At 52.4% G+C, this 24,473-nt stretch overlaps 1 protein-coding gene and 1 long non-coding RNA gene across 5 annotated transcripts; one reads left to right on the top strand and one right to left on the bottom strand.

Moving 5' to 3' along the window:
• Positions 1-1,400: 1,400 nt before the first annotated feature.
• Ace (angiotensin I converting enzyme) lies at positions 1,401-21,518 on the bottom strand. Its single transcript, NM_012544.1, is given in 25 exon segments — positions 1,401-1,810; positions 1,996-2,183; positions 2,478-2,600; positions 4,465-4,563; positions 4,826-4,970; positions 5,281-5,504; positions 7,813-7,985; positions 8,163-8,260; positions 9,874-10,065; positions 10,233-10,376; positions 12,454-12,541; positions 12,782-12,940; positions 13,924-14,060; positions 14,699-14,910; positions 15,318-15,440; positions 15,649-15,747; positions 16,009-16,153; positions 16,447-16,670; positions 17,006-17,178; positions 17,489-17,586; positions 18,133-18,324; positions 18,870-19,013; positions 19,751-19,844; positions 20,427-20,594; positions 21,229-21,518. Coding segments are annotated over 25 exon segments (3,942 nt in total). The 5' UTR covers positions 21,496-21,518; the 3' UTR covers positions 1,401-1,577.
• Positions 10,374-24,473, top strand: LOC120095193 (uncharacterized). Of its 4 annotated transcripts, none has more exons than XR_010055842.1 (4): positions 10,374-12,232; positions 12,601-15,629; positions 17,027-17,131; positions 18,083-24,473. It is a non-coding gene; the product is annotated as an uncharacterized LOC120095193 (long non-coding RNA). The 4 variants fall into 4 exon arrangements; XR_010055843.1 differs by having other exon boundaries at positions 17,027-17,297; XR_005490482.2 differs by lacking the exon at positions 18,083-24,473 and having other exon boundaries at positions 10,374-11,865; positions 12,116-12,232; positions 17,027-17,164.

Below are 24,473 nucleotides of genomic sequence, written 5' to 3'. Positions count from 1 at the left end.
ACCTCACATTGCCCACAGCCCTGAGAAACAGCATGGACCTCTGTAGTTTATAAAAATAGGAAAGGAGGTTATGTGACAATGGCCTTTATCTGGCAAACAAATTGCCAAAGGGAAGAGGGTGGGAGAACTGAAGTCTGTGGTTAGATGGCTTGGAACAACCCAGAGGACGTGTTTATAAGTTTCATTGTCTTGCTGAACTGTAAACTTCCACCCTCTTGTAAATCCAAAATTCCTCAACTCCATATCCCTGCACATACACAGACACCACACACACACACACACACACACACACACACACACACACACACACACACACAGAGAGAGAGAGAGAGAGAGAGAGAGAGAGAGAGAGACAGAGACAGAGAGATGACACATACACAGACACATCACATACACAGAGACAGAGACAGAGACAGACAGACAGATATGCAAAGCCTAGAGATAATTTGGGCTGAGGGTCCTAACAGAGATGGGATGTGACTGGAAGGCAAGAGTCTGCCCCAGAAATTGGACCATTTTCCATTTGGCCATGAGCTAGGTTTGGTAATTAAATATTTTTTTAAAATAGATGCCTTTATGTCAAAGGAAAAAAGATACAGAGAATATAGTGGTACCTCGTTTATATCGTATGTGGAGAAAAATAAAATTAAATAAAATAAAAAAGGCTGGATGATACCAAAGTGCCAACAGTGCTTATATTTCTTGATGTTGCTATCATGGACTTTTTATTCAGATTTTCCAAATTTACTACATAAATATGTAGACAAAAAGTTACTTCAAGTGACGCCCCCAAAATCCATGTAGGCCTTCCAAAGGATGGCTTAGGCTGAGGGGACGTGTTCTGGGATGAGGAGGTGGGCTGTAACAGTGAACCCACTGTGCGGGCACTGATTAATGCTCTTTCCCTGGGCACAACCTGTGTGGAACCCAGCCTGTCTACTTAGGAACCAGCTGGGCTCTGGGATGCTCTGTGAGTCAGACCCTTCCAGGGCCCTCTCCCTGTAGCAGGGAAGGGCATCCAGGGCCTTCCCCCTGAGACATCCATTCACACAGAGATCACTGTGGAACAGAATGAACCATCCATAGTGAATCTGCATGTAAAGCAGGAGGCAGCCCATGGTACCTGCTTCCTTCCCCTGTTTCCTAGGTTCCTCCCTGGCAGGTGCATGGGTAGGCAGGACACACGCCACCTCTCCTGGTCTCTCAGGAAGGCTGGTGGGAAAGGTTGCTGGGGATAGGGTCCAGAGCTTGGAGAAAGACTGAGAAGGTAATCAGGTAAGGGTCCTGCTGGACTGTTAGACAGAAAGGCAAGCAGCCGGTCCTGTCCCTGGCTTCCCACAAGGGACACAGACTCAGGTGTTGGGGAGGACCTTTAATTGTATTCACAGAGACCGGGCAGGGAATTCCAGGTTAGATGCTGGGTATCTAGAGAATGGGGGCTGGGCTGGGGGGCAGAGTGGATGGGAACAGCAAAGGAAGAAGGCCCAGCTTGGGTATGTTCCACTCAAACACCATGTCCCCCATCTAATTTTTTTTTAATGGGACACTCCTCTGTTGGCCTTGACGGCAGGGTCACCTCAGGAGTGTCTGAGCTCCACCTCGGACCCAAACTGGGGCCCACGGTGGGGCCGGCGGAGGCTGTGATGGTTATGGATGTTGTAGAGTCGGTGGGCGAGACCCACGGTGGCCACCAGCAGGGCGACGCCTAGGAAGAGCAGCACCCACTGGCCCACACGGGCCTGCTGTGGTTCCAGGTACATACCCAGGAAGTTGACGCGACTGGACTCTGGGAGGGAGCCTTCTGCACGAGCTGAGCGAGGAAGCAAGGAGACAGGGCGGTGGGCAGGGCGACAGGTGGGCTGGGGTCTTGTGTTCTCTCGTCCCTGTTCTTGCTCTGAGATCAGACTGGAGTCTGTCTGGACTGGGAATGGGGCTCAGCCCTATATGAGCTCTGGGAGCTGGGCCTGGGATTGGAGGCGGGGTGGGTGGTAGTACCCGTGTTTGGTGTCCAGGTGTACTCCGGCCAGCCCAGTGTCTCTCCATGTCTCCTGTTCTCTGTGACGAGCCATTCAGTCAGTGGCTTGAAGTAATTCATAATGGCAGAGGCTGACATGTTAGGTTGGCCTGTGATTATCTTCATGGCTTCTGGCCACTGCTTACTGTAGCCCAACTTCATGGCATCTCTGGGGGGGAAGCATCAGAGAAAGGGAAACTGAGTAAAGAGGACCTGGATTCTCCTACTTAGCCTGACACACTTTCTCCAAACCCGTTTTCCCAGCCTAGACATCCTTTGAGGGTTGGGAAAACATGGGTAGGTCTGAGGCAGGGGTGGAGAAGGGGAGCCCCAGGGACTGCAGTGACCTCCTGGAGGTAACACGTCAAGGGTGACACAGGCTCCTCCTGGCTGTTCTCAGTGCTCCTGGAATAGCGTTAGTGGTTTCTCAGGGCCAAAGGGTCAGAGGTTCAAGGGCACTCACGCCAGCAGCTTCCCTGCTTCCTTGGATTGGTAGATATCACACTTGTACAGGGGGCCGGTGTGCCCGGCTGCGCGACATAGTGCCTCGTGGAACTGGAACTGGATGATGAAGCTGATAAAGTACCTGGAGTGGAGGGAGGAGGTGACAGGCTGCATGGGGGAAGTGCCTAGACTAGAGGAAAGGTAGAATGGGGGTGGTGATGGAGGGGCTTGTTCATGCCAAGGAGACCCAGCCCCTCTGACAGTCCCAGGAGACCCTGGATTCAGTCAGGATGTCACCATTGCCTTCTGTGGCATCTGAGCTCTTCCCAGCTATGCCTGCATGGGTGCCACCCACCCACAGGCTGCCTGCAGAACTGCTCCAAGGGGACCCAAAGAGCAGGCACGAGGAGGTTAATGAAAGAGCCCATCAAAGCCTCGGCAGACTAGGGATTGCTGGGTGGGAACCCGTAGACGTGGTAGGGCCTTCTCAGTAGATTAGGCAGCAGGAAACAGTCTTATTTGAAGTAGCAGGAATTTCCTGGTGGGAATCTGCCAGTCAAGCCTGGGCAACCACACCAACTCTGGTTTTAAACGTTCTGAGTAGCGGAACAGGCTCCTTCCTTTGAGTCCTCGGCATATAAGCCGTTTGCTAACTGCTCCCCTGGCATTTCCTCAATGCTCACGCAGGCTGCAGGGCCAGTGGGATGTGTTTTTCTAGACAGCCAAGTCTCCTTTGTTCACACCTGTCTAAATAATTGTGCTAAGCTGGGACACTGTCATAGGGTCCACCTCAAGGCAAGGGTGAGTGCTGGGACCTTAGGAAATCTGGTAAGTGGTGGTGGCCTCACCGGAGACCGGTCCCTAAAGGTCCTCACTAGGGCACGTCTAGGTCAAGGCTGATGGGTCCCAGCAACCTTGGAGAGTAAGTGCTACCTTTCTTCCCAGGTCCCAGACTTATCCATCCTACTATGCACTCATTTTAGTCCCTATCAGGGCCTGCCTCCCCTTGGCTTCCAGAGATTACTAAAGGCTGTAAGACGCTTAGCCTTCTTGAGAGGTCTTCTCTGTCCTCCGTGCCTTGCTCCCAGGTAACCTGGGTACCAGGGACTCTATCCTGAGATCTGCCTACTCACAACTCTGGGTCCCACACCCATCCTTCCTCACCCTGAGTAAGCGTCCCCCTGCCCCCCCCCCCGAGAACATGAGGAAGGGAAGGAACTGCCTTGGCCACCTTATGCTATGGCCTAATGACGCACAGGCCAGTTCGCTGACACAATCCACTTAAGAGAATAATTCACAAAATGGAGGACCACAGCCACCAAGTCCCCAGCATGGTCTGCTCAGAGAGGTGGCTGAGTCATCAGCCCTTGTGTTGAGATCAAGGTTAGACTGGGGAGACCCGTAAACTGTCGCTAACCACCCAGCCTCCTACGTAAGCAGGGCCTTCCGTCCTGGATTGCAGTCTACGGGATATTTCAGATGTAACTCACTATGTATTGCAGGAAGTTTGTTCAATTACAGCAGAGGGCACACAAAGGGATCTTGTCTCAAAACTAATCAATCAACAAGGCCCAAGTCGGTATCCAGCCATGTGGCAACTGCCCTGTCACTGGTTGGTGCAGTGGTCAGGCTAGGTTAAGATAGGAGGACTGCTGTAAATTGAAGGTCTGCCTGGCGTGAACTACATACATAGCTCGTTCCAGGCCAGCTTGGGCTACAAACTAAAACCTGTTTTGAGACAGAAATCCCATCTAGACCAGTGGCCAATCTTCTGGTGAGGTTTCTGGTTTTAACTGTTTAGTTGACATGAAAACTCGGGTTACCCCAAGAATATTTAAAGAAACAGCCTTGGTAGTGGGTGAGTGGATCCAGGCACCGTGTGTCATGAGCCAGTTCCTGCAGGTCTGATGGGGCAGCTCCAGCATGGAGTTGTCCAGTGATGAAAGTTCCAACATGGACCCGAGGAGACCACCCTTCACAGCGCCCTCTTCTCCCTTCAGTCTTACCTGATGTATGGCACATTCGCAGGAACGTGGAACTTGGACCCTGGGTCAAAGTCACCTTGGGATCTAGGCACTGGAGGGCAGAGACCCTGGTACTTCAGTCTGTTAAGGAGGAAGATGAGGGTGAGTTTAGGGAGAACCAAGTTGAGAGGTGGTGGCGTTGTTTTACTTGAAGAACGGTCCCGCCAATAAAATGTCCTCTACTCCTACATGCTGTGCTCCTGTGAACACCCACCTCAGGGGACCCCTCTCACTAGTGTGTGTCCACACATACACCTCACTGGCTCATCTGTAGACACTCAAAGAGCATGAAGACAATTCAGATATCCCTTCTAATCCACACCCCATCAGAGTGTTCTAGAACCTGAGACTCCACCACTCCTGGTTGTAGTTCTCCTTGGTGATGCTTCCGTCAAAGACCCTCCAGCGCCACTGGTCAATGAGGTAGCTGAAGGGGATGAAGGCGATCTTGTCAAGGGCCATCTTCATTAGAAAGTTGATGTCATGCTCTGTCGAGGGAAAGACAGAAAGAACGTGACCTCAGGTTCACGTCTGCCTCTTACTGGGGGACTATCAATCAGCTCAGGTCCAGTTGGGGGAAGGGGGTGAAGGTGCTGAATCTTTCACCCTTCTTAGGATGACCTGTGTGATTTCCTCTCAGGCTCATTCTGCTGGGCCCTCTTCCCTTCCTAATGGTCTATCTCAGATCTTCATGCGGGGGGCGCAAGGGGGTCTACAAACTCTTCCTCTTTCCCACCTCCGAAGGATGTTACCCCATCTGGATTCCCATCCTGGCCAACCAGGTCTCTGTCCTCTCACCGTAGCCACTGCCCTCACTGCTGAGCAGGTTGAGACTGTGTAGATGCTTGGGTGTAGACACAGACAGAGCCAAAACATCTCCAATAGCCTCATGAAAACCGGGGTTGGCGCCCTCCCGAAAGGTCACAGGCAAGTCTTTGTACTGCATGAAATACTGGATGTGGCCCATTTCGTGGTGGGCTATCACCAATTCCTCCATGTTCACAGAGGTACACTGCTTGATCCTAGGAACAGGGATTGGGGAAAGGGGTGTTAGAATAGCAGAGGCACAAAGGGACCACAGTGCATGCATTATAGGAAGCAGACATGCTCCCCGTTTATGCAAGGAGCGTGAGGTAGCCTGAGGCCCAGAAGTTTCTAAAGGTCATTGTAGCCATCCCTCTGTCCCTTGTCTCCCTGAGTAGCTCCAATCCACCCTGTCTATTGCTTTTTGACCCACTCTATGGGCCAAAGACATGAATTCCGTACATTGTAGAATGTATGAACAATGTTTTTCCACGGACTTTATCTTCCCGGGATGGGGCTTCCGGGGGAACATAAGGGCTGTGGCACTCTGCATCTCATTTAATTCAGGACTACTGAGTAGATTCGCTTGAAGAATGCTTATGGCCAGGGCTGAATGGCAGTTGCAGAACTGTCCAAGGCAGAAGGCTCTGCCTCCCTGTGTTGATCTCTCTCTTCTACAAGCCACTTCCATTGAGAGGCACGTCTGCCTGGGATCTAAGTGGAGTTTCTCAGTGCAAGCTCACCTCAGAGTTCTTTCTTTCTTTTTTTTTTAAGATTTATTTATTATATATAAGTACACAGTAGCTGTCTTCAGACACACCAGAAGAGGGCATCAGATCCCATTATAGATGGTTGTGAGCCACCATGTGGTTGCTGGGATTTGAACTCAGGACCTCTGGAAGAGCAGTCAGTGCTCTTAACCACTGAGCCACTTCTCCAGCCCCTCAGAGTTCTTTCTTATGGGGAGAGGGAGGAGGAGCTTCCCAACATCCTTGACCCACTGAGGGTGGAGTGTACCTACCTTCGTCTCTGACTCCCCATAGAGAAGAATTCCCACAGGAATTCTCATACTTGCCCCTACTCCACGCTTTCTGATCCCCTTGTACCTGGGACCTTAAAGCTCCAAGCCCTAATGCCTTCGGAGGGAGGGTCCAAGGCCAGGCAGCACTCCCCAACCCCACGAACCCCACTTTGTATCCACTTGTCTTATATGCGTACTTCTTCTCTGCCTCAACCCGTAGTCTTCCCCTGTTCCTTTGAATCTGAGTTGTCCTTGGGGGGCTTTCTGTAGCCAGTAGAGTGTGGTAGACGTGTAAGGTTAAAGACAAAGATACCTGTGATCCCAGAACTTGGGAGCCTCAGGCAGGAGGATCCTGAGTCAGTGTCAGCCTAGGTTATATAGTGAGACTCTGTCTAAACAGGATGCTGGAGGTAGGAGACACCCACGGCAGACAGGACTCTGTGCCAATTTTAAATTTAGCCACCGAAAAACCTGGCTGCTTCGGCTTTAATACATCTGCCCGATCAACCCCCAAGCTGCTCCAGCCACATCAGCCAGACACCCTAACCAGGTCACCTTGAACGTTCCAACCTAGGCACTACATGTGGGAGGAACCTGAAAAACCCAGCCAAGAGTCAATACTAGACTCTGGTCAAATGGCCCAAGATGAGCTGTTAAAATGACCCCAGCTGTGTCTAGGGTCAGCATTCACAAAGCTCTAGGAGCCACTTCCCCCAGTGCCAATTAAAGTTTTAAGAGTTTATCTACTTATGCGTGTGTATGCCTGCCATGGTATGTCTGTGGTCATCAAAGGACAGCATTTTTGAAACTTCCATTCTCTCCCTCCACCATGGGGATTTGGAGGATTAGACTCAGGTCCTCAGAGGCGAGAGCAAGCACCTGCATTTCCTGAGACAACTTGCTGGTCCAATTAATTAAGTTTTTAAATACTCTGAGATGTCTGTGGAGTAAGGACACTTTCACCGCGCACTGCTTGAACCCTGATCCCCTCCTGCAGTGAACGCCTCTCACACAGCACATGGATCTTTGAGGATCAGCTGGCCATTTTATGCCGCTAGATTTTGTGGGCAGTCTGTTAGACAGCTGCAGGTAATTAATCCCGTCTTTCTAAGGACAATGCCTTGTTTGTCATTGGCAAGAGTGGGTTCAGTGTCAGGCACTCAAGCGCTAGTGTGCCTCCCTGTGTACCAACAATATAACTACATACAGGAAGGGCCAGCAATATGTAAAGGAGGTTTTGCAGCATACACCGAGCTTACATCATGTCCGTGGCCTTAAGCATCCAAGCGACCACTGACAGAGCTGGCCAGAATTTCTGACTCTCATTTCTTACCTGATTCACATGACTGGAACTGGACCCAACTCCTTGACTTGGGATTCTTAACTTCATCCCAAACTGCCACCCCCCACCATCTACCTTGTTCACTCCAGTTGAGGGGATAGCCATAGAGCCATACCCTTTTCCCCTGGCTTAGGATAAGGGTCCTAGTTCCAGCCAGCCAGACCTGAAGTCCTTGCCGTTGTAGAAGTCCCAGGCTGAGGCATGGCACACCACCTCCCTCCCATCGGTTGGCTTCTCTAACATTGACTTGTTCCAGAACTCAGGGGGCACAGGTAACAGCCCCAGGGAGGTAAAAAAATTGTCAGCTTCCTTAAATATCCTTCTGGGTGTCCATCCCTGCAAGCAGAGAGAGTTCTTGGCAAACCGGGGTCTCTGATTGACAGATACAATTGTGACAGGAGAGAGGATGTGAGAGAGCTATACTAGAGGGAGAGAGTATCTGCCCTCCCACCTGGGCCTGCCTTCCCTTGTTCCCTCAGGAGGTCCACAGAGGGCAGTTTTAGCTTTACTGACCTGCTTTATCATGGCCTCCGTGGCATCTATACTGGGGGCGGAAGGGAAGGGTGCCACCAAGTCATAGATGTTGGACCAAGTCTGTGCCCACATGTTCCCTGGAGGCGAGTGGGAAAGAGACGGTAGAGAGGAAATGTTATTGTTGAGGCTCGGAGAGATCCTGCAGGAAGAGGGGCCAGATCCCAATCCTGCCAATCAAATTCATATCGCTTGAGCACCAACTGTTTGCAGACTGTGCTGGTATTTGATGTGCATGTTTTCTACCAGCAGCCCACAAGGTCACTTCCAATATTGGTTGCAGGTAAAACCCTTGTTAGCCTTCACTACTCATGAGCAGTGAAGGGATCCTCCACAAGGGAAACCTGTAGTCCCCGGAGCACCAGTGCTCATGACTGCCACTTCCAAAGTGCCAACCCAGAGCACATGGCATGTAATAACTTGTAATCCTGTCTGCTCCCTGGTACCGTGTAGCAGGGGACCTTGGGTCTGGAGAGAGTTACATAATCTCAACAGGGGTTCATAACTCCTAAGGGATGAGATTGGTTTTAAATGCCAGCAGGCCACATGCGTGACTAATTATGACCAGCTACCATTACAGTGTCCCCTCTGTATTCTCTGAAATTGTCTTATGTAGGCCATCAGTTACTCTGACAGGACTCAACCATCTCCTCTGGGAACGGCTCATGGCCCAGGGTTCAGTGCCAGTTTAAGAGCCCAGCTCTCCATGATTGGAGAGGAGTGGGTCATTCAGAATGAGTGGGGAGTTCAAACGTCCATAGATTCAGGACCGAGGGAGAGTGGTGGAGAGATGAGAAGAGCATGGGAATGTTGGAGGGGGGAGTATACTAAAGACGTTCTTTTCCTCTCCTCACTGGAGATGAAATTCTCAGCCCAAGCCTGGATCCCTGGCCACCTGGAGTGCTCTGCTTCTCTCCTGGTCTCCACATTCTTGGTCACTGAGTTGATGTTTACCGCAAAGAGAGATGGAGCAGGGCTGGGATCTTGGGATGCAGCAATTCTCCAAGTGACTGAGAATCAGACCCACAGGGGGTGGGGGGTTCTTCCAAATGACCTCTAAATGTGCTCTCTCTGGCTTCACTGTTCACAATAACACCAGGAAAGTGATGACCCAGTGGGGGCAGAACACTGGTGGCCTCTGATTTTCCCTAGTTCTCCTCCTCTCTTACTGTGTTTCTCCTTCATGCATTCAGGGTTATTTTAATATTTAAAGCCCCAAAAGGCTCTTTGTTGTCACATTTTGACCCAGACCTTTCACCCCATACCAAAACCTGATATCTTTCAAGGCTCCTATGAAACCTCCCCAAGCCCCAGTCCAAGACTCCCGGATCTTGTTATCGCAGGGCATGATGGGTAATATGGTCTTTACCTTAAACGATGGTAAAAGGCTTATACAACATAATTCTGTGGAGGGCACGGCACCGGGAAAGCTGGGGAGAGTGGCTCGGTGTTAAAGCAATTGCTTGCCACATATAAGGCCATGGGTTCAATCCTCAGCACCACAAACAACATATGTAACATGAAAGATGGATGAGAAGATATCCTGACCCCTCTCCACTCCAGCCTTGGCCATGATCCTTCAGAGCTTCAAGTTCTGTCACTATTCTGGCTTGATCTCTGCCCTGTGGCCAGCACTATCTTGTTCCTTTATCATCCATTGTCCACCCTCTTGAAGCTGGACCGATGTCCTTACCTAGCAGGTGGGCAGGAATGGGACCATCCAGGTTGATGTACTCAGACCCATAATGGCGGTGCAGGGAGCGGCGCACATAGGCATGCAGGTTCAGGTAGAGCGGCTGCAGCTCCTGGTATAGTTTTTCCAGGTCTTGCTCCAAGTCGTCGGACTCATATGAGGATCTCCAGGAATCCCCTGCATCAGAGTAGCCTGCACAGGAGACACAGCCAAGCTCTCCCAACAACCGTCACTCACCCAATATATCCCTGACACCTCTAGGTCCCTACTTGTCCCTAGCCTGAGGATCCCAGAGGACTTCTGAGGAGTTTGAGGTGCTGGGGAGCAGCCAGCCAGAGGTACCAGCACTGGTAACTCACCGTTGAGCTTGGCGATCTTGTTGGAGAAGTCCACGTACTTTGGGAAAAAGGGAAGGATGGCTCTCCCCACCTTGTCTCGCCAGCTCTTCCACACCCAAAGCAATTCTTCGTATTTCCGGGACGTGGCCATTATATTTGTCAGATCTGGAAGAAAGGGGTCGGAAGGTTTGAGCCTCAGTTCTTGGCTCACTGCTCAACTGTTTACAAGGGAACTCTGTCCTAGGATTCCAGAGTTGGTAGAGAACTTGGAAAAGGCGAGAGGGGAGAGATGGGAGTCAGTGGCCTTGATGAGCTCCTAGGGCTCCCACCAGAGGTGACATGCTGTACATACACAACCTCAGACACTTCAAAAGGGCTAGCCTTGTTCTTCTTTTATGAGTGTCTTAATGGCACACTTATGTATACATGTGGGACGTGGCCGGGCCAGGGCAGAATCAAAACGTTCTCTCATGAATTCCCCTTCCCTGGGAGAAACGGTTTGTGGCGTTTCACAGGCCTGAGTTCAAGTTCTCTCTCTTCCCATAGGCCTATCTCTTTTCTTATCTATAAACAAGGAAGTAGCCATAGCCCTCCCAGGGATGTGGGATTGGAACGGGAGAGCCCTGCCCCTGAGGAAGGGGCTGTGCCTTCTCATTGCTCTAGGACACCCCCAGTGTCCTTTGCAAATTGTTGTTGGGCTGAGACTAATAAAACAGTAGCTGAAAGGACTATGTGGGGGCAAGAACTACCTGAGCTGCCCCCAGCAAGGAGGAGACCCTGGGTTTATGTCCTATGAAAGCCACTCTGCCTGAGAAACCTTAGTAAGAACACACAGGTGGCATCCAGCTCTCGGGCTGGGGTGAGGGTCACATAAGACTGCAGGCGTCTATCTTGAAACAGGTGCCTTCCCCTCCTGCCTTGTCCTTGGCCTACATGGAGAAGGCTTTGAAGATCCAATGTGGCCCAAGCCCTCACTGTTGAACTTGTGCTCAGGGTCTCTATACTGGAACATTCTGTGTCATCTATACTTGTCACAGAAAAAGGAACACTTAATTAGCTTTCTTTGAAAAAGATTTGCTTTCAGAATTCCGTGTCTGCTTTCTTATGAGTCACTGGTCTTCCCGGACCTTTTAATTACCATGTCTGTGACCAGATGGCCTAGTCCTAGATCAAAAAACTGTATGGCAGGGATACCAAATGCCATCCAATTTTTTTTTTTAAATATCCATAGTGGGGTTGGGGATTTAGCTCAGTGGTAGAGCGCTTGCCTAGCAAGCACAAGGCCCTGGGTTCAGTCCCCAGCTTCGAAAAAAAGAAAAAAGAAAAAAAAATATCCATAGTAAGAAATATACACCCAGGCATGGACACACATCCCAGGCATTCTTACATGCCCATGTACACCCGTGCATGTGCACAGAAGCACAGACAGGTCTGATCTCCCTCTGTGTGTGTAGCCACACCCACCACCTATAGAGCCAACCCTGCCCTGGGACTCTTTCCTCCTCCTGTTTATTTTCCATTTCCCTTTCTATTTGTTTTGATATGGGAGCTGGGGTGGAGCCTGGAGGAAACACCTTCCAGTAAAAATTCCTTGCAAAGAACGCTTATGACTTTAGCTCACCGACCCTGGAAACAGTGGGTTGCGAGAATCTGTGTGGGTATTGGTGGGGTCAGAGTGAACCTTGGCAAAGGGGACACAGGATGAGGAGAAATAAATATCAGGAGAGAGGGGGTGATGAGCCAGTTCATAACCGGTTTGCTGCGGAAAGGTTCAGTAGCGGAAAGAGTTCAGGAGAGGGAGGGATGATGTGGAACAGTATCAGCTAGGAACAGAAGTTCTAATTTGGTGTTTTCTAGGGCTGTGGGACTCTCGTATGATTCATTCCCTCCGATTTCCTTTTCAGCAATCTCCCTCAGTGAGGGAGAGGTTCTAAGGAAGTCAGCGAAGGTGGAGACTTAAGACTAGAAGGTCTTTTTGGAGTCTGAGCCTCTGAAACATAGGCTGAGTCTACTGCTCCAAGGTGTGTGCAGAAGGAAAAAGAGGGCAGAGGCGTTCCGGGCAGGTGGGACAGCCCTAGAGAAGCAGAGGATTAGAGAAATTTGGATGGGGTTCTGTTTCTTGGTGGCCGCAGAGCAGTTCTACCGGTGGAAACAAGTTCGGGAAACCCTTCCCTTGACAGCATGCTCATCCTACCAGCCAGCCCCCCACCCCATCTCTCTTCCATCCAGGGGGTGCTCTTACCAGGCTCCAGTGACAGACAAGTGCCATTTGTGTAGCAAACATTGGCTACACTGTAAGTCGTCTCCATGTCTAGCAGGATCTGGTTGTACTGTAAGAGGAAGAAAAAGGTAGTGAGAAGCCCACCCCTCTGTTTTGTTCTGGTGCCAGGTACCATGGGTGGGACCCATGGGAGCATGGGCCCCCAAAGTGTTACATTTATGGGAATTACAAAAGACATGAAGACGTGACCCATATTAAGACCTACAAATCAAGAAAGCAACGTGGACCAGACCCAGGATGTGGTTCAGTTCCCAGAGGTCTCCACTCTCTGCTCTGCACGGCCACATACCTCTTCTAACTCGTTGGGAGGCAGCACTGCCCGGTCCACGTTCTGAACCTTCTTTATGATCCGCTTGATGGTAGAGTTCTGGAAGTTGCTCACGTCAAATGTCTTGGCCCAGGTGCCATATTTCAAGGTATGGTTGGACACTTCCTTGTTTTTCTGAAGCTGAGGGCACAAAGGAGGTGGTGTCACAGGCTTAGGGTACGTGGCATGACCTCTGTGTAGGAGGGTCTATAAAGGTGGTAGTGAGGAATGTTGTTTCATTAGGCTGGTATCTTCACCCTGACAAACACCCTCCACTTCAACCGGGACCATCTGCTAATATGTTAGGTGCAGTCTAGCGAGTAGGGAAAGGAGCTTGAGTTAAGTGTCATTAGGATGATGGCGGTGTGCTGTTAGATAGAAGCCCCCCCCCCCATCTTTGGAATGGGAAGAATTTCCCTGCTTATGCATAACTGCCAAGGGTTGTGTGCAGGAAGAGGAGTTGAGGTGCCAAGGACACAGGGGTTGCAGCTCATAGTGGGTCTTTTTTTTCATTTCTTTTCTTTTCTTTTCTTTTCTTTTCTCTTCTTTCCTTTCCTTTTCTTTTCTTTTCTTTTTTTTTTTCCGGAGCTGGGGACCAAACCCAGGGCCTTGCGCTCGCTAGGCAAGCGCTCTACCGCTGAGCTAAATCCCAACCCCTCATAGTGGGTCTTAAATCAACATGACCACCTGATGGTTGGAGCACATGGCTAGAATTGGCTTTCTGTGGTACAATGTATACTGTCACAAAGGAAGGGCCAAGGCACAGGGAAATGATCCCCCAGTGGTGACAAACAGGCTGTCGATCCTTTAAAGGGTGACACTGAACATCACTTAAAGTCACAACAGGTCACTGAAGTACAAAAGATTACAGTCTGAGAGCGCTAAACTAGAGAGTGGAGACGAACTAGAGAAATTCGCTCAGGTGTGGAGTCTAAGCCCCCTAACTTGGAGATGGAGTATTGTTTTAAATACTCTGTTCGGACTTTTCACCAATTTTGACAGCTTGGTGCTGCGTGTGTGTGGGGTGTCTGTGTGTGTGTGTGTGTGTGTGTGTGTGTGTGTGTGTGTGTGTGTGTGTGTGTGTGCACATGCTTCATGTTGGAGTTGGTGGAAGTGGTTCCTACCAGGATCTTGCTGCCCTCTATGGTAATGTTGGTGTTATAATGCCAGTTGGCCTCTGCGTATTCGTTCCACAACACCTTGGCTGTCCGGTCATACTCCTCCACGAACCTGTTAGCCTTGGCTTCATCAGTCTCTAGGTCTGTAGGAGGTGAGGAGGAAAACAGACAGGCCTCGCCTTCCTTACCACAAGGTGTGGTCTTATTGGAATTCCCTCCTGCTGGCCCCTGGCTCCTTGCCCCCTCATGGCCCTGCCCCCTTCCAGGAGTCCCATTTGAGGTCTGGATTGTCTGGCTGATTGTTGATTGGTGAGTTGTCTGGCTTCTGGTTGTTGCCTGGTTTGTGATCCCCTGGTTGGCTGTCACGTGGTCAGCGGCCACCTGACTCAGGACCAGCAGGAGGTGCCCACAGCAGAGCAGCAGAAAGAGGAATCTGGGCAGTCCTGGAGTAGCCCATCCTTGGCCCATGGCCGCAGGAGAGCAGAGCCCTGCAGGCCCCACCACTGGCCAATAAGGGCCGAGCCTGCAGTGTGACCTCATAGAGCAATGTGCCAGGCAGCCTGAGGGGCCCTCAGGCTTGGCCACACCGTCTCTAGGATCCTGGGAGAAAGACAGACCCATCTTTGCAGTAGAGCCCTGATGATGAGCCCAGGGGTGGCTTGGCACTGAAGCAAAAGACACTGGGGCTCAGCTGGCAGCAAACTGACCAGGAAGCTGAGGCTTGGGCCCAGAGGCCAGAGGCCAGGACTTGGTCCCAGCCCACTCTCAATCAGAGCTTTACCAATTCCCTCTGGATAGTTGTCTGGTAACGGTGGACGCCACTGATACTCCGGCCAGCCTAGGACCTCGCCATTCCGCTGATTCTGCTCCTGCAGCCACTGGCTTACTGGTTGGAAGTACTCCATTAGCGCACTGGCATCCAGCGCATCTGAACCCACCAGGTCCTTCAGCACCTCCTGCCAGGGCCTGGAGCAGCCAGCCTGCAGCACCTGTCTGCCAAACAGAGTGACCACTGTGGGCAAGGGGATACAGGGTGGGGCCCACTGCAGTGCCATTGCCCATCTGCCCCTCATTAGCAAAAGAACTCTGGGGTTGGGGGTCTCTGTGAGACTGGTGGGGATATTTCCCTGGCCCATGGGAGCTGAAGGCCTGCTTAATAAATATTTGATATGTGAAAGAGACAGGGGGGGAGGGGGCTAGAGGGAGGAGGGGAAGGGAGGGAGGGAGGAGGGAGGGAAGAAGGGAGGGTAGAGGAGTAGAGGAGAGGAAAGAGTTACTCCACGAGAGTCTGGCTTTTCAGTGTTCCAACCACATCAGGCAGCTACCTGCAGAAATGTCCCCCCACCAGCCTCTTCCCTCAGCTCCCCCCCCCCATCTTGTTCTCAATCTCTGTCACGTACTGGAGCTTGGCCCCTGCCTTGGTGGACTGGTAGATGTCACACTGGTGTAGTGGACCCTGGTGGCCTGCCTCCTTGCACAGCGCTTGATGGAACTGGAACTGTAGCACGAAACTCACAAAGTACCTGCGGGCACAGACGGGCGCTAGAAGGGATGTGGGGAGCTAACAAAAGTCCCTTGCTCAGACTCTACCCAGTGTTCTGCAGGTCCTGCTGGACTAAGGGCTATCTGTTGGGAAGAAGGCACACATGGAGCACAGCCCAGGAAGGACCATGTGGACTCAACCCTTGGGTCCGAAGGAGGACAGAGCAGGGGTGGGTATAGCACGGATACCTGATGTATGGTGTCACGCTTGGGATGTGAAACTTGGCCCCAGCGTCAAAATGGGTTTCATTCCGAGCAACTGGTGGGCAGATCCCCTGATACTTGGTTCTGGAAGAAGAGGATGTTTAAATCCTAAGGCCCTAGGCTGTACAGGTTGCCTGAGATTTGCAGAAAAGATAACGGGTTCCACCCCTAGCCCACCCCTTCCCCAGCATCTCTCCCACAGCCTGGAAAATGGAGGGGGAGGGGCTTCCAGAAGGCGAGGTTTCAGCAGGAAGGAAGGAGGGCGGACCTTGTTAGAAAGGAAGGGACAAGACTGATAGAGGCAGGAGGTTCCCTGGGCGAGACTTTTCCTAACCCTCTTCTCACCGAAGATACCACCAGTCGTAGTTGTAGCGAGAGGGTGGGGTACGTCCACTGAAGACCCCCCAGCGCCACTGGTCCACCAGGTAACCAAAGGGCAAGAAGGCAATTTTCTCTAGGGCCATCTTTAGCAAGTAATTGATGTCACTTTCTGTCCAGAAACAGAAAGAAAGAAAAGGGGGAAGGAAAGAGTTCAGCTAGGGCAGAGTGGACCTGGGGGAGGGCCATCTGGCAGGAGGGGCGAGTCTGGGCAGATAGAGGTGAACCTCAAGTTCTAAGCTTAGACAAGGACTCTGGGTGAGTGCTAAGCTCAGGGCTCAGGGTGTGTGTATCTTGGGGACTCAAGTTACAAATAAGGACAAGGTAGAGTGGGAAGCAGCAGAGATCCACTGTGGTAGGAAATTTGAGTGAGCCAAGGTGGATGTCACCTCCACTCCCCCATACCTATGTCATTGGCAACACGGTCTAGCAGGCCAATTTTGTGCAGATGTGCTGGGGTAGAGACAGAGAGAGCGAGTACATCCCCGATGGCCTCGTGGAAGCCAGGGTTGGCACCTCGACGCAGAGAGACGTGCAGGTCCTTGTACTGGAGATAGTACTGCACGTGGCCCATCTCGTGGTGTACTGTGGACAGCTGGTCCATCGTGACCCGCGTGCACTGCTTAATCCTGGAATGGAGAGGGCCGGGATAAAGGTGGCGTTGAGGGCAGGGGTCAGAGCGCGGGAGAGGCTGGTCATGGAGTAACACCGTGTCAAGGAGGACTCTCTCCTGTGGTGAGAAGTTTTCAGGCGCTAACAACCCTTTGACCCTACCCTGACCTACCACCGCTCAAGCCATTCCAAGGCAACCACCATTCTAACTGGTGGTTCCTCAAAGCTGCAGGGATAGCAAGCGAATGGGATGACAATGCCCTTGGAATAGACCAGTCCCCCGATACAGCGCCAAGTCTGTGTCACAGCCGCCTCCTTAGAGCCCCTGCATAGTCCTCTTCCCAGGTCTGACCTGAAGTCCTTCCTGTTGTAGAAGTCCCACGCAGAGGCATGGCACACCACCTCCCGTCCATCAGCTGGTTTCTCCAGCATCGACTCCGCCCAGAACTCTGGAGGCATGGGGGAGAGCCCCAGCGAGGTAAAGAATTCCTCTGCGACCCGGAACATGTGCGTGGCATTCCAGCCCTGGCCAGCAGGCAGGGGGACGGGTCAGGAGGCAGCCACGTGGAGTCATGCCCTTTGACTGACTGCCTTCAGCTCAGGGCTAGTGATCTCCGCCCAGGACAGCCTCCGGCCCAGGAAAGGTATCTAAGGCTCAGTGGCCCCACTTCCCAAAGCCTAGGGCGCTACTGACCACAGCAGCTCACCCTGCCATGGTGGACAGGGATTCTAGGTCACTGTTGGCTGCTGCAGGAAAGGGAAGGGGCCTCACGGCTATCCCACGACCCCTCACTCGTCTCATTGTCCTACCTGGGACCTGACTCCCAGAGCTCACCTTCTGTACCATTGTACTGGTGACATCGAGGTTGGGTTTGTCCGGGAAAGGCACTACCATGTCGTAAATGTTCTCCCAGCTCTGCGCCCACATGTCTCCTACATGGAAGAGACAAGTGGAATGGCTTGGCCTCCTGCCCAGCCATTCCTGTTTCCCATAGAAGCTACACTGGGTGGGTGTCAGCACCTGTATACCCTTGGGCCAAAGGACATGTCCCCTGACACTCTGTAGGCTTTACAGGACTGGTTACTGGAGTCTTTTCTGATCACGCCAGGATCCTTCACCAAGGGGCCGTGGGCTTCCAGGCACATAGGCTCATGTCCTCGGATATGGTGTCTGCAAGCTGCCACCAACCCTGCTCCTGCAGCCAAAGTCATTGACTTGACCCCCTAGCCCTGCCCTGTTCTAGTTCTCTGTTGGCTCTAAATTCTTGCACACCCTAAATAGACCTCAGTGCTCCCTTCTATAAAGCATGGTTCCTGGCTGGTGGGGACATCAAGCCATGGGGGGGGGGGCTTCTGCATCAGGAAGCAAATGTTAGGACATTTGACATGCCTGAGGCACCCTGAGGGTGATCCACCTTCCCTCTTCTAGGCATCCTCCAGCACCCGAGCTGCTCTGGGTATCGAGGTCCAGGTTCTTACCCAGCAGATGAGCGGGAATAGGACCTCTGAGATTGATGTATTTGTCCCCATAGCGGCGGTGCAGTGCGCGACGGACAAAGGCATGGAGGTTCAGGTAGAGGGGCTCGACTTGGTGGTAGAGATGCTCCAAACTCTCTTCAAAGGAGGGGGACTCATACCAGGAGCGCCAGTAGGCTCCTGTGTCTGAGAAGCCTAACAAGGCAGCAGGACGCAGGTCAGGCCCAAAGCTTTGGTTGTCCACATCCTAGCTTTGTCTCTACCATTTCCCTGACTCCAAGCACTGGATGGGGAGATTGTTGCTCAAGGTGGCCTTGAACTCACAATCTTACTGCCTCAGTCTCTTAAGTTCTGGGATTACAGGCTGTATAGCTTAGGCTAGCCTGAAACTCCTCATCCTCCTACCCCAACCTTTCAAATATCGAGATCACAGGTATGGTTCACCATATCAAGGTCTACTCTAGGCTGCAGAAAAACAGGTCCGGGGACACAAAGAGGTAGAGAGGTTTAGGGCCGGGAGCAGATAGTGCCAGGGGCAACAATAAGACAGACAGGACAGCAAGGTCTGTTGGCTGCAGGTTTCATACCATTCCCACTAGCTATGAGATCTTGGAAGCACCAGACTGGCTGTTTTGTCTAGCTCAGGGACTTGGGGCTCGCTGGGAGGGACAGCAGACGAGAATGCCTTGTAAGCTAGGAAAGGTGTCTGGCTGTCGGTGGAGAGAAAGATGCAGACTCACCATCTTGTCTGTAGGCTTCATTACTGAGGGCAGTAAAGTCCTGATAGAGGGGCCTCAGTGGGATACCCACAGCATCATGCCAGCCTTCCCAGGCAAACAGCACCTTGGCATAGTTTCGTGAGGAAGCCAGGATGTTGGTGAGCTCTGAGAGAGGTGAGCAGGGTCAGTTAGGAAACCAGAGGTGTGCACTGGTCTTCATTCCCACCAACTTTCACACCGCAGTTTCCCCAGACCAAGTGCAGCCTATAGGTTAGGGGGGGATGAGGCTATCTATCCAAAGAAAGCACAAGGCAGGACCCTGCTCCCAGGAAAATATCTAAGGCAGTTGACACAGAAAGGACATTTAGAATAGATATAGCCTCCATGGCTCATGGCATAGAATGGCTGACCTTGTGGTGAAGCACCAAAGGAACCAGGACTTGTGGGAGGCTTTTGAAGAAGGTGAAAGGACCCCTAAAAGGAGAGCTAGGTGGCCAGAAGAAGGCTCAGTGGTGGAGGGTGGGCTAGCCCAGTGGTTCTACCTCCTCATGTTGTGGGGACCCCCTCCCCCCAGCCATAAAATCATTTTTTGTCGCTACTTTAAACTGTTATTGTGCTATTGCTGTGAATCACAGTGTCAATATCTGTGTTGTGTAAATATGGTCTTAGGTGACCCCTGTGAAAGGGTAGTTGTGACCCAAAAGGGTCATAACTCATGGGGGAGAACCACTGTGCTAGAGGGTCCCCAAAGTGAGTTTGCCGGGAGAAGCAGGGGTGTGGGGCAGAAGTGTGGGTACAACTGCACATTCCAGCCCCAATGGGGTACCAGTGCCTTTGAATTATTGACAAACATCATCCTGGAGGTGACCCAGAAGGACCAGAAAACCCCAGCAGAGACATACCTGGGTCCAGGGACCAGCAGGTGGCAGTCTTGTTGGGGAAGCAGACCTTGCCGGTGGAGTAGATTCTGCTCATGTTGCTTAGCAGAGAGTTGTACTGCCAAGACAGAGTAGAGGAAACATGAGTGACCAAATATTAGCCCGGAGTTAATCTTCCCACCCCCCTTGGCTGGGAGAGAAAGTGGCTTGGAGAAAGGATGTGACTCAGACAAGGCCACCCAGGTTATACTGCTGATGCCCCTTCCAGTGCAAGCCTGTCCCCAGCTCACAGCAGGCACCAACCCCTGCTATCCTCTGGCCTCGGCGCTGTCTGTCTTCCCAACCATTTGAATGGAGAGAGAGAGAGAGAGAGAGAGAGAGAGAGAGAGAGAGAGAGAATCTCTCTTTGTATGTGCAATGCAATTCTGAGTATGAACTCTGAACTCCAGGGCCTCACACATGCTAGACTACAGTCTGGTAATCCAGCTACACCCCAGCTCCTGTATTTGACCTTCTAACAACCTTCTACACCACAGTAAAAAGTAACTTGTCACATCCTGCGTCTGGAGGGAAAAACCTGTGAACAGCACTCTGTTTTCCCAGATTCCAGATAGCCAAGGTCCCTTCCCATCTGCCTTTTCTTTCCCATCCATAACAGGCACTTGGGGCGCTCGAGTTCTGCCTCCACCCTCAGACCTACCTGCAGCCGCTGGGTCAGGGGCAGGTTGGCAGGTCCTAGGGTCTGTACGGATCCGATGATCCTTCGCAGCTTTTGGTCAGTGAAGTTCTGCCAGATGGACTCATACAGCTCCTTGGCCTTCTTGCCCCAGACCTCTGCAAACTCCTGGTTGATCAGGGCCGCTTCCTCCTGTGGTCACCAGGAGGGTGGAAAGAGTAGTCCAGTTCAGGAAGAGGCCATGTAGAAGAGTACCGAGAGAGCGGACGTAGGCTAAGGGCTGCCAGACCCCTTCTTCCCTCAGAGATGCTGTCCTGGAGATGAACTTGCACCCCCTCCTCCTGAGCCCTCTGGTTAGAAAGTGTGGGAATCTGATTTAAGGGAACAGTGAGGGAGAAAACTGGGGCCAGAGTAGGGGGACAGTGAGTGGAGGGCCTGGAAAAGAGCTCAACAGGAGCCCAGGCAGCTGCCAAAGGCAAGGGCTCTGGAGCCAAGCCGAGTACCCTGTATGCAGATAGTCGTTGCCCAAGTCCTTGATGCCACTCAAGGAGGATTTTGGCCTCGGAGGAGCCAGCTTCATCCACACCATTCCTGTGTTGGCATGGATCACGTGCCCAGCCCGTACAGGAGCATCATCGCCTGTCTGATGCGCAGAGCGGGTGGGAGGGTCTGGCCTACGGCAGGGGTCCCATCAGGGACCTCACTGCTCAGGGCTGAGGCTGGGGGCCCCTGGCGCCTGCTGCCCTCCCCAGGCGACTGTCCGCAGGCCTGTGATTGGCTGCTGCGCCCTGCTGCGCCCCGCCCCCGCCCGGGCCCGGGCACCCACCTGGAGCCGCGCATTCTCCTCCGTGATGTTGGTGTCGTGCGCCCAGCTGGCTGCGGTGCTCTGGAACATCACCACCTCGGCACTCGAGTTATAGCTGTCAGCGAAGAGCTGCGCCCCTGCCTCGTCCGCGGAAAAGTTGCCCGGCTGCAATCCAGGGTCAAGCGCCGGGGCGGGCGACGGCGGCAGCAGCAGCAGCAGCAGCAGCGACAGCATCAAGAGCGGCGGTGACAACGGCCACCGCCCCCGCTGGCCGGACGCGGCCCCCATGGCGCGGTGCGCGCGGTGCGGCGCTGCCCCTTCTCCCGCGCCGCGACCGCCCTGCGGATTATAAAACCCAGTCACCGCCGCCTCCCGACACACCCCCACCTCCCCGCCCCTCCGCGCTTCCTCCTCGCTCCAAAGTCCCCGGCAGCGCGAGCCCCGCTGATTCCCCGCCCGCCCCGGGCAAGGGTAGCCCTGAGGGGCTTGGGAACAGCTTGGGTGGAAGGATGAGGTTAGGTCGAGCTCTCGCTGAGGAAGCTAGAAAGGGGTCCTGCCGGCTGCAAACAGTGCTGCGGCCCAACCGTGCCCTCTGGCCGCCACCACTTATTCTCAGGCCACAGAGCCCAGGAGGTTTGGCATAACCCTCCAAGCCTTTCCGGGCTCTTGAGTGACAAGGGGGCGGGGGTGGCTGGCTGGTGCCACCAGGATGGACTTAAGGTTGCCAGGTTATGGAGGGAAGGGTCGCCTGCGTGGGTGCAGGAAGCTTAGGTGTCCTGACAGGCGCCTTGGCTAGGTACTGCAGATGCCAGCGGCCAGTTCACCTTGGGCGTGGGTTGTTGGGATGCCTCGAAATAGGGTCTATTCTGCTCTACGAGGGGGGAGCCATAGAATAGGCCACGAACACTGGCACATCTGCCCTACTCTTTGGGTACACAGGTGACAGTCGGTTGTTCAGCTCGCAAGAACCATCATGCGTTGTCCCAACAGAGCCCTAGAACCTCGCAGTTGCAAGCTTTGAGAGCTAGAACATGCCTCAGAGACTACAGCAACCCCCCTGCTTTTTAAAAATGGAGAAATTACCCCTGAGACAGATCGGCTTCAAGTCACCTCAGGTCTCCACACTCCCAGTCATTTCCTCGTCTCCTCCACCTGTCCCTCAAAGTGACAAGCCTGGGGGAGGTAGGATCGTGTCCTCTTGAGGCACCAGGAGGCTGTGGAGGCTAACTTCTTAGCACCAGGACCGTGCCCCCAAAGAGGTGTGGGGACCCTTGTCCTTGGCAGATGTGGTGACAGAGTTCATACAGGAGGTTATGTGATCTGGAGACTCAGAGAGATTGTGCTGGCCTGGGTGACATGTCCCAGAGAAGAGGTCCTAGGGGGCTGGTGGAGGTAGAGAGAGGAGGAAGGTGGCTAGCACAGGGCCACCTGGTGAGAGCTTAGGTGCACCATTGCTTGGGCTCCCAGAATTTGAGGGTTGTGGGTTACGTGTGTATTTTCCCATCCGCGAGCTGTTGTGTTTGTGGAGGAAGCAGGCTGTGCTGGTGGAGGTGTAAGAGGGGATTCTGAAGGTGGTACCTATGAAGTTCACAAGGAGGATCCCAAGGAGGAGGGTAGATAGGCAGGGGTAAGCAAGGAGGCTTAGCTCGTATCGATGAGCTCGTCTGGTGTTTTTTCTTTTTTTCTTTTTCTGTCAGAAACAGAACTGAAAGCAAGGAGAGAGGATGACAGGGTGGAGCTGGAGGCCAAACTTGTCTCTGAAGAGCTCTGGGGTACCCATCCAGAACAGTGGAAGAGCAGGCAGTACTTTTTCTACTGGCTCATTCTCAGGCCTGGCTGTGTGGCAATGTGACATTGTCTATACTCTTGGGTTAGGGACTAAGTTCAGGAACGAACAGCTCTGCCTTACAGAAAAACAATGAAACCAAAGGCTAACTACTGTGATAAAACAATCCAGCCTTGCTTACTGATAGCCTGGGTACTCAGAGTCATCACCCTCCTCCTCCCTCAAGGTGACAAGGTATTGTAAGAGCTTGTTGGAACACCCAGCTTTCCTCTATGCCATACTTTGCGGAGGAGGGGCCGTTAGAGACCCGGGTCAGTTTGCTGGCTTTCCCGGAGCTTAGCATGTACAAAGAACGGAGCACAGAGATGAGTGGCTGGCCTTCCTGCTCGCACTCCTGACGGGAAGCCCCCCGGTCCCTGCAAGAGTGTTCTATGAAGAACCGAACCCCACCAACTTGGAACTGACTGTAATACAGACATCGCCACCCTGAATATCCTGATAAGTCAGAGTTAAAAATAACTTTCTTATTTTTAGGGCCCCGCTCATGAGGGAGAGGGAGCATAAGAAAAATACACCTTACATCTGTATTGCAGGCTGGATGTTTCTATACCCTAGTGTGTGAGTGGTATAATTTGACGTTTAGATATCCCCAGGAGGGAGGGAAGTGGTTAGGTTCTCTCTCCACTGTTGGCTCCCTCCCCAGCTCTCAATCCTGCAGGAAGATCTAATTAGGGCACGGTAGGTGAAGAGCCGGCCCACCTGTTGCAGATGGGGCCTGATTGTCCAGCCAGTCTCTCACCCTTTGAATCCTTTTCCAGTTGCTCTTAATCACAGACCCGAGGGAAAACAGTCCCGAAAAATATGGTCAACACCAAGCATTGGTGGGGTCACTCGTGGAAATCTTACCCTTGGGAAACCAAGGCAGGAGGACCAAAAGTTGGAAGTCAGTCAGCCTGGGCTACATGAGTTCCAGGTCCATCCTGGCCTATATAGGGAGACCCTTCCTCAAACAAACAAAAAAGCCAAAAAACACAATACAAGCGTGACGGACATGGAACTGGAGAGATGGCTTGGTGATTGAGAACACTCGCTACTCTTTCAGAGGACCTGAGTTCCTAGCACCCACATTGGCCTGTAACTCTGTCTTGGGGGGGGGTCTGATGCCCTCTTCTGGCCTCTGTAGGCACTGCATGCATTTGGGACACAGCCACAAACATTCATACACACTAAAAATAGAACTGGGAGCTCAGAAAGAAAGTCATATTTATTTCTATTGCCTTTCGTTGTCAGTATGCCATGTAACCTGACAAGCTATTTTAATAAAATGCCATTCGAAGGAGGTGCAGGTCGATATTGCCAACTAACCCCGGTTATCAGTTGCTCCTTGTAAACAAGTATTATAGATTATATCATTTTACAACACTGTATTTATCGTATGGTTAGCCTTTGGTTTCGCAATAAAGCGCAGCTTCAACTAACA

Source organism: Rattus norvegicus, chromosome 10, assembly GCF_036323735.1.
Source record: "Rattus norvegicus strain BN/NHsdMcwi chromosome 10, GRCr8, whole genome shotgun sequence".
NCBI lineage: Eukaryota > Metazoa > Chordata > Mammalia > Rodentia > Muridae > Rattus > Rattus norvegicus.
The sequence above is the reverse complement of the archived record's forward strand: the minus strand, read 5'-3'. Positions and strand labels throughout refer to the sequence as shown.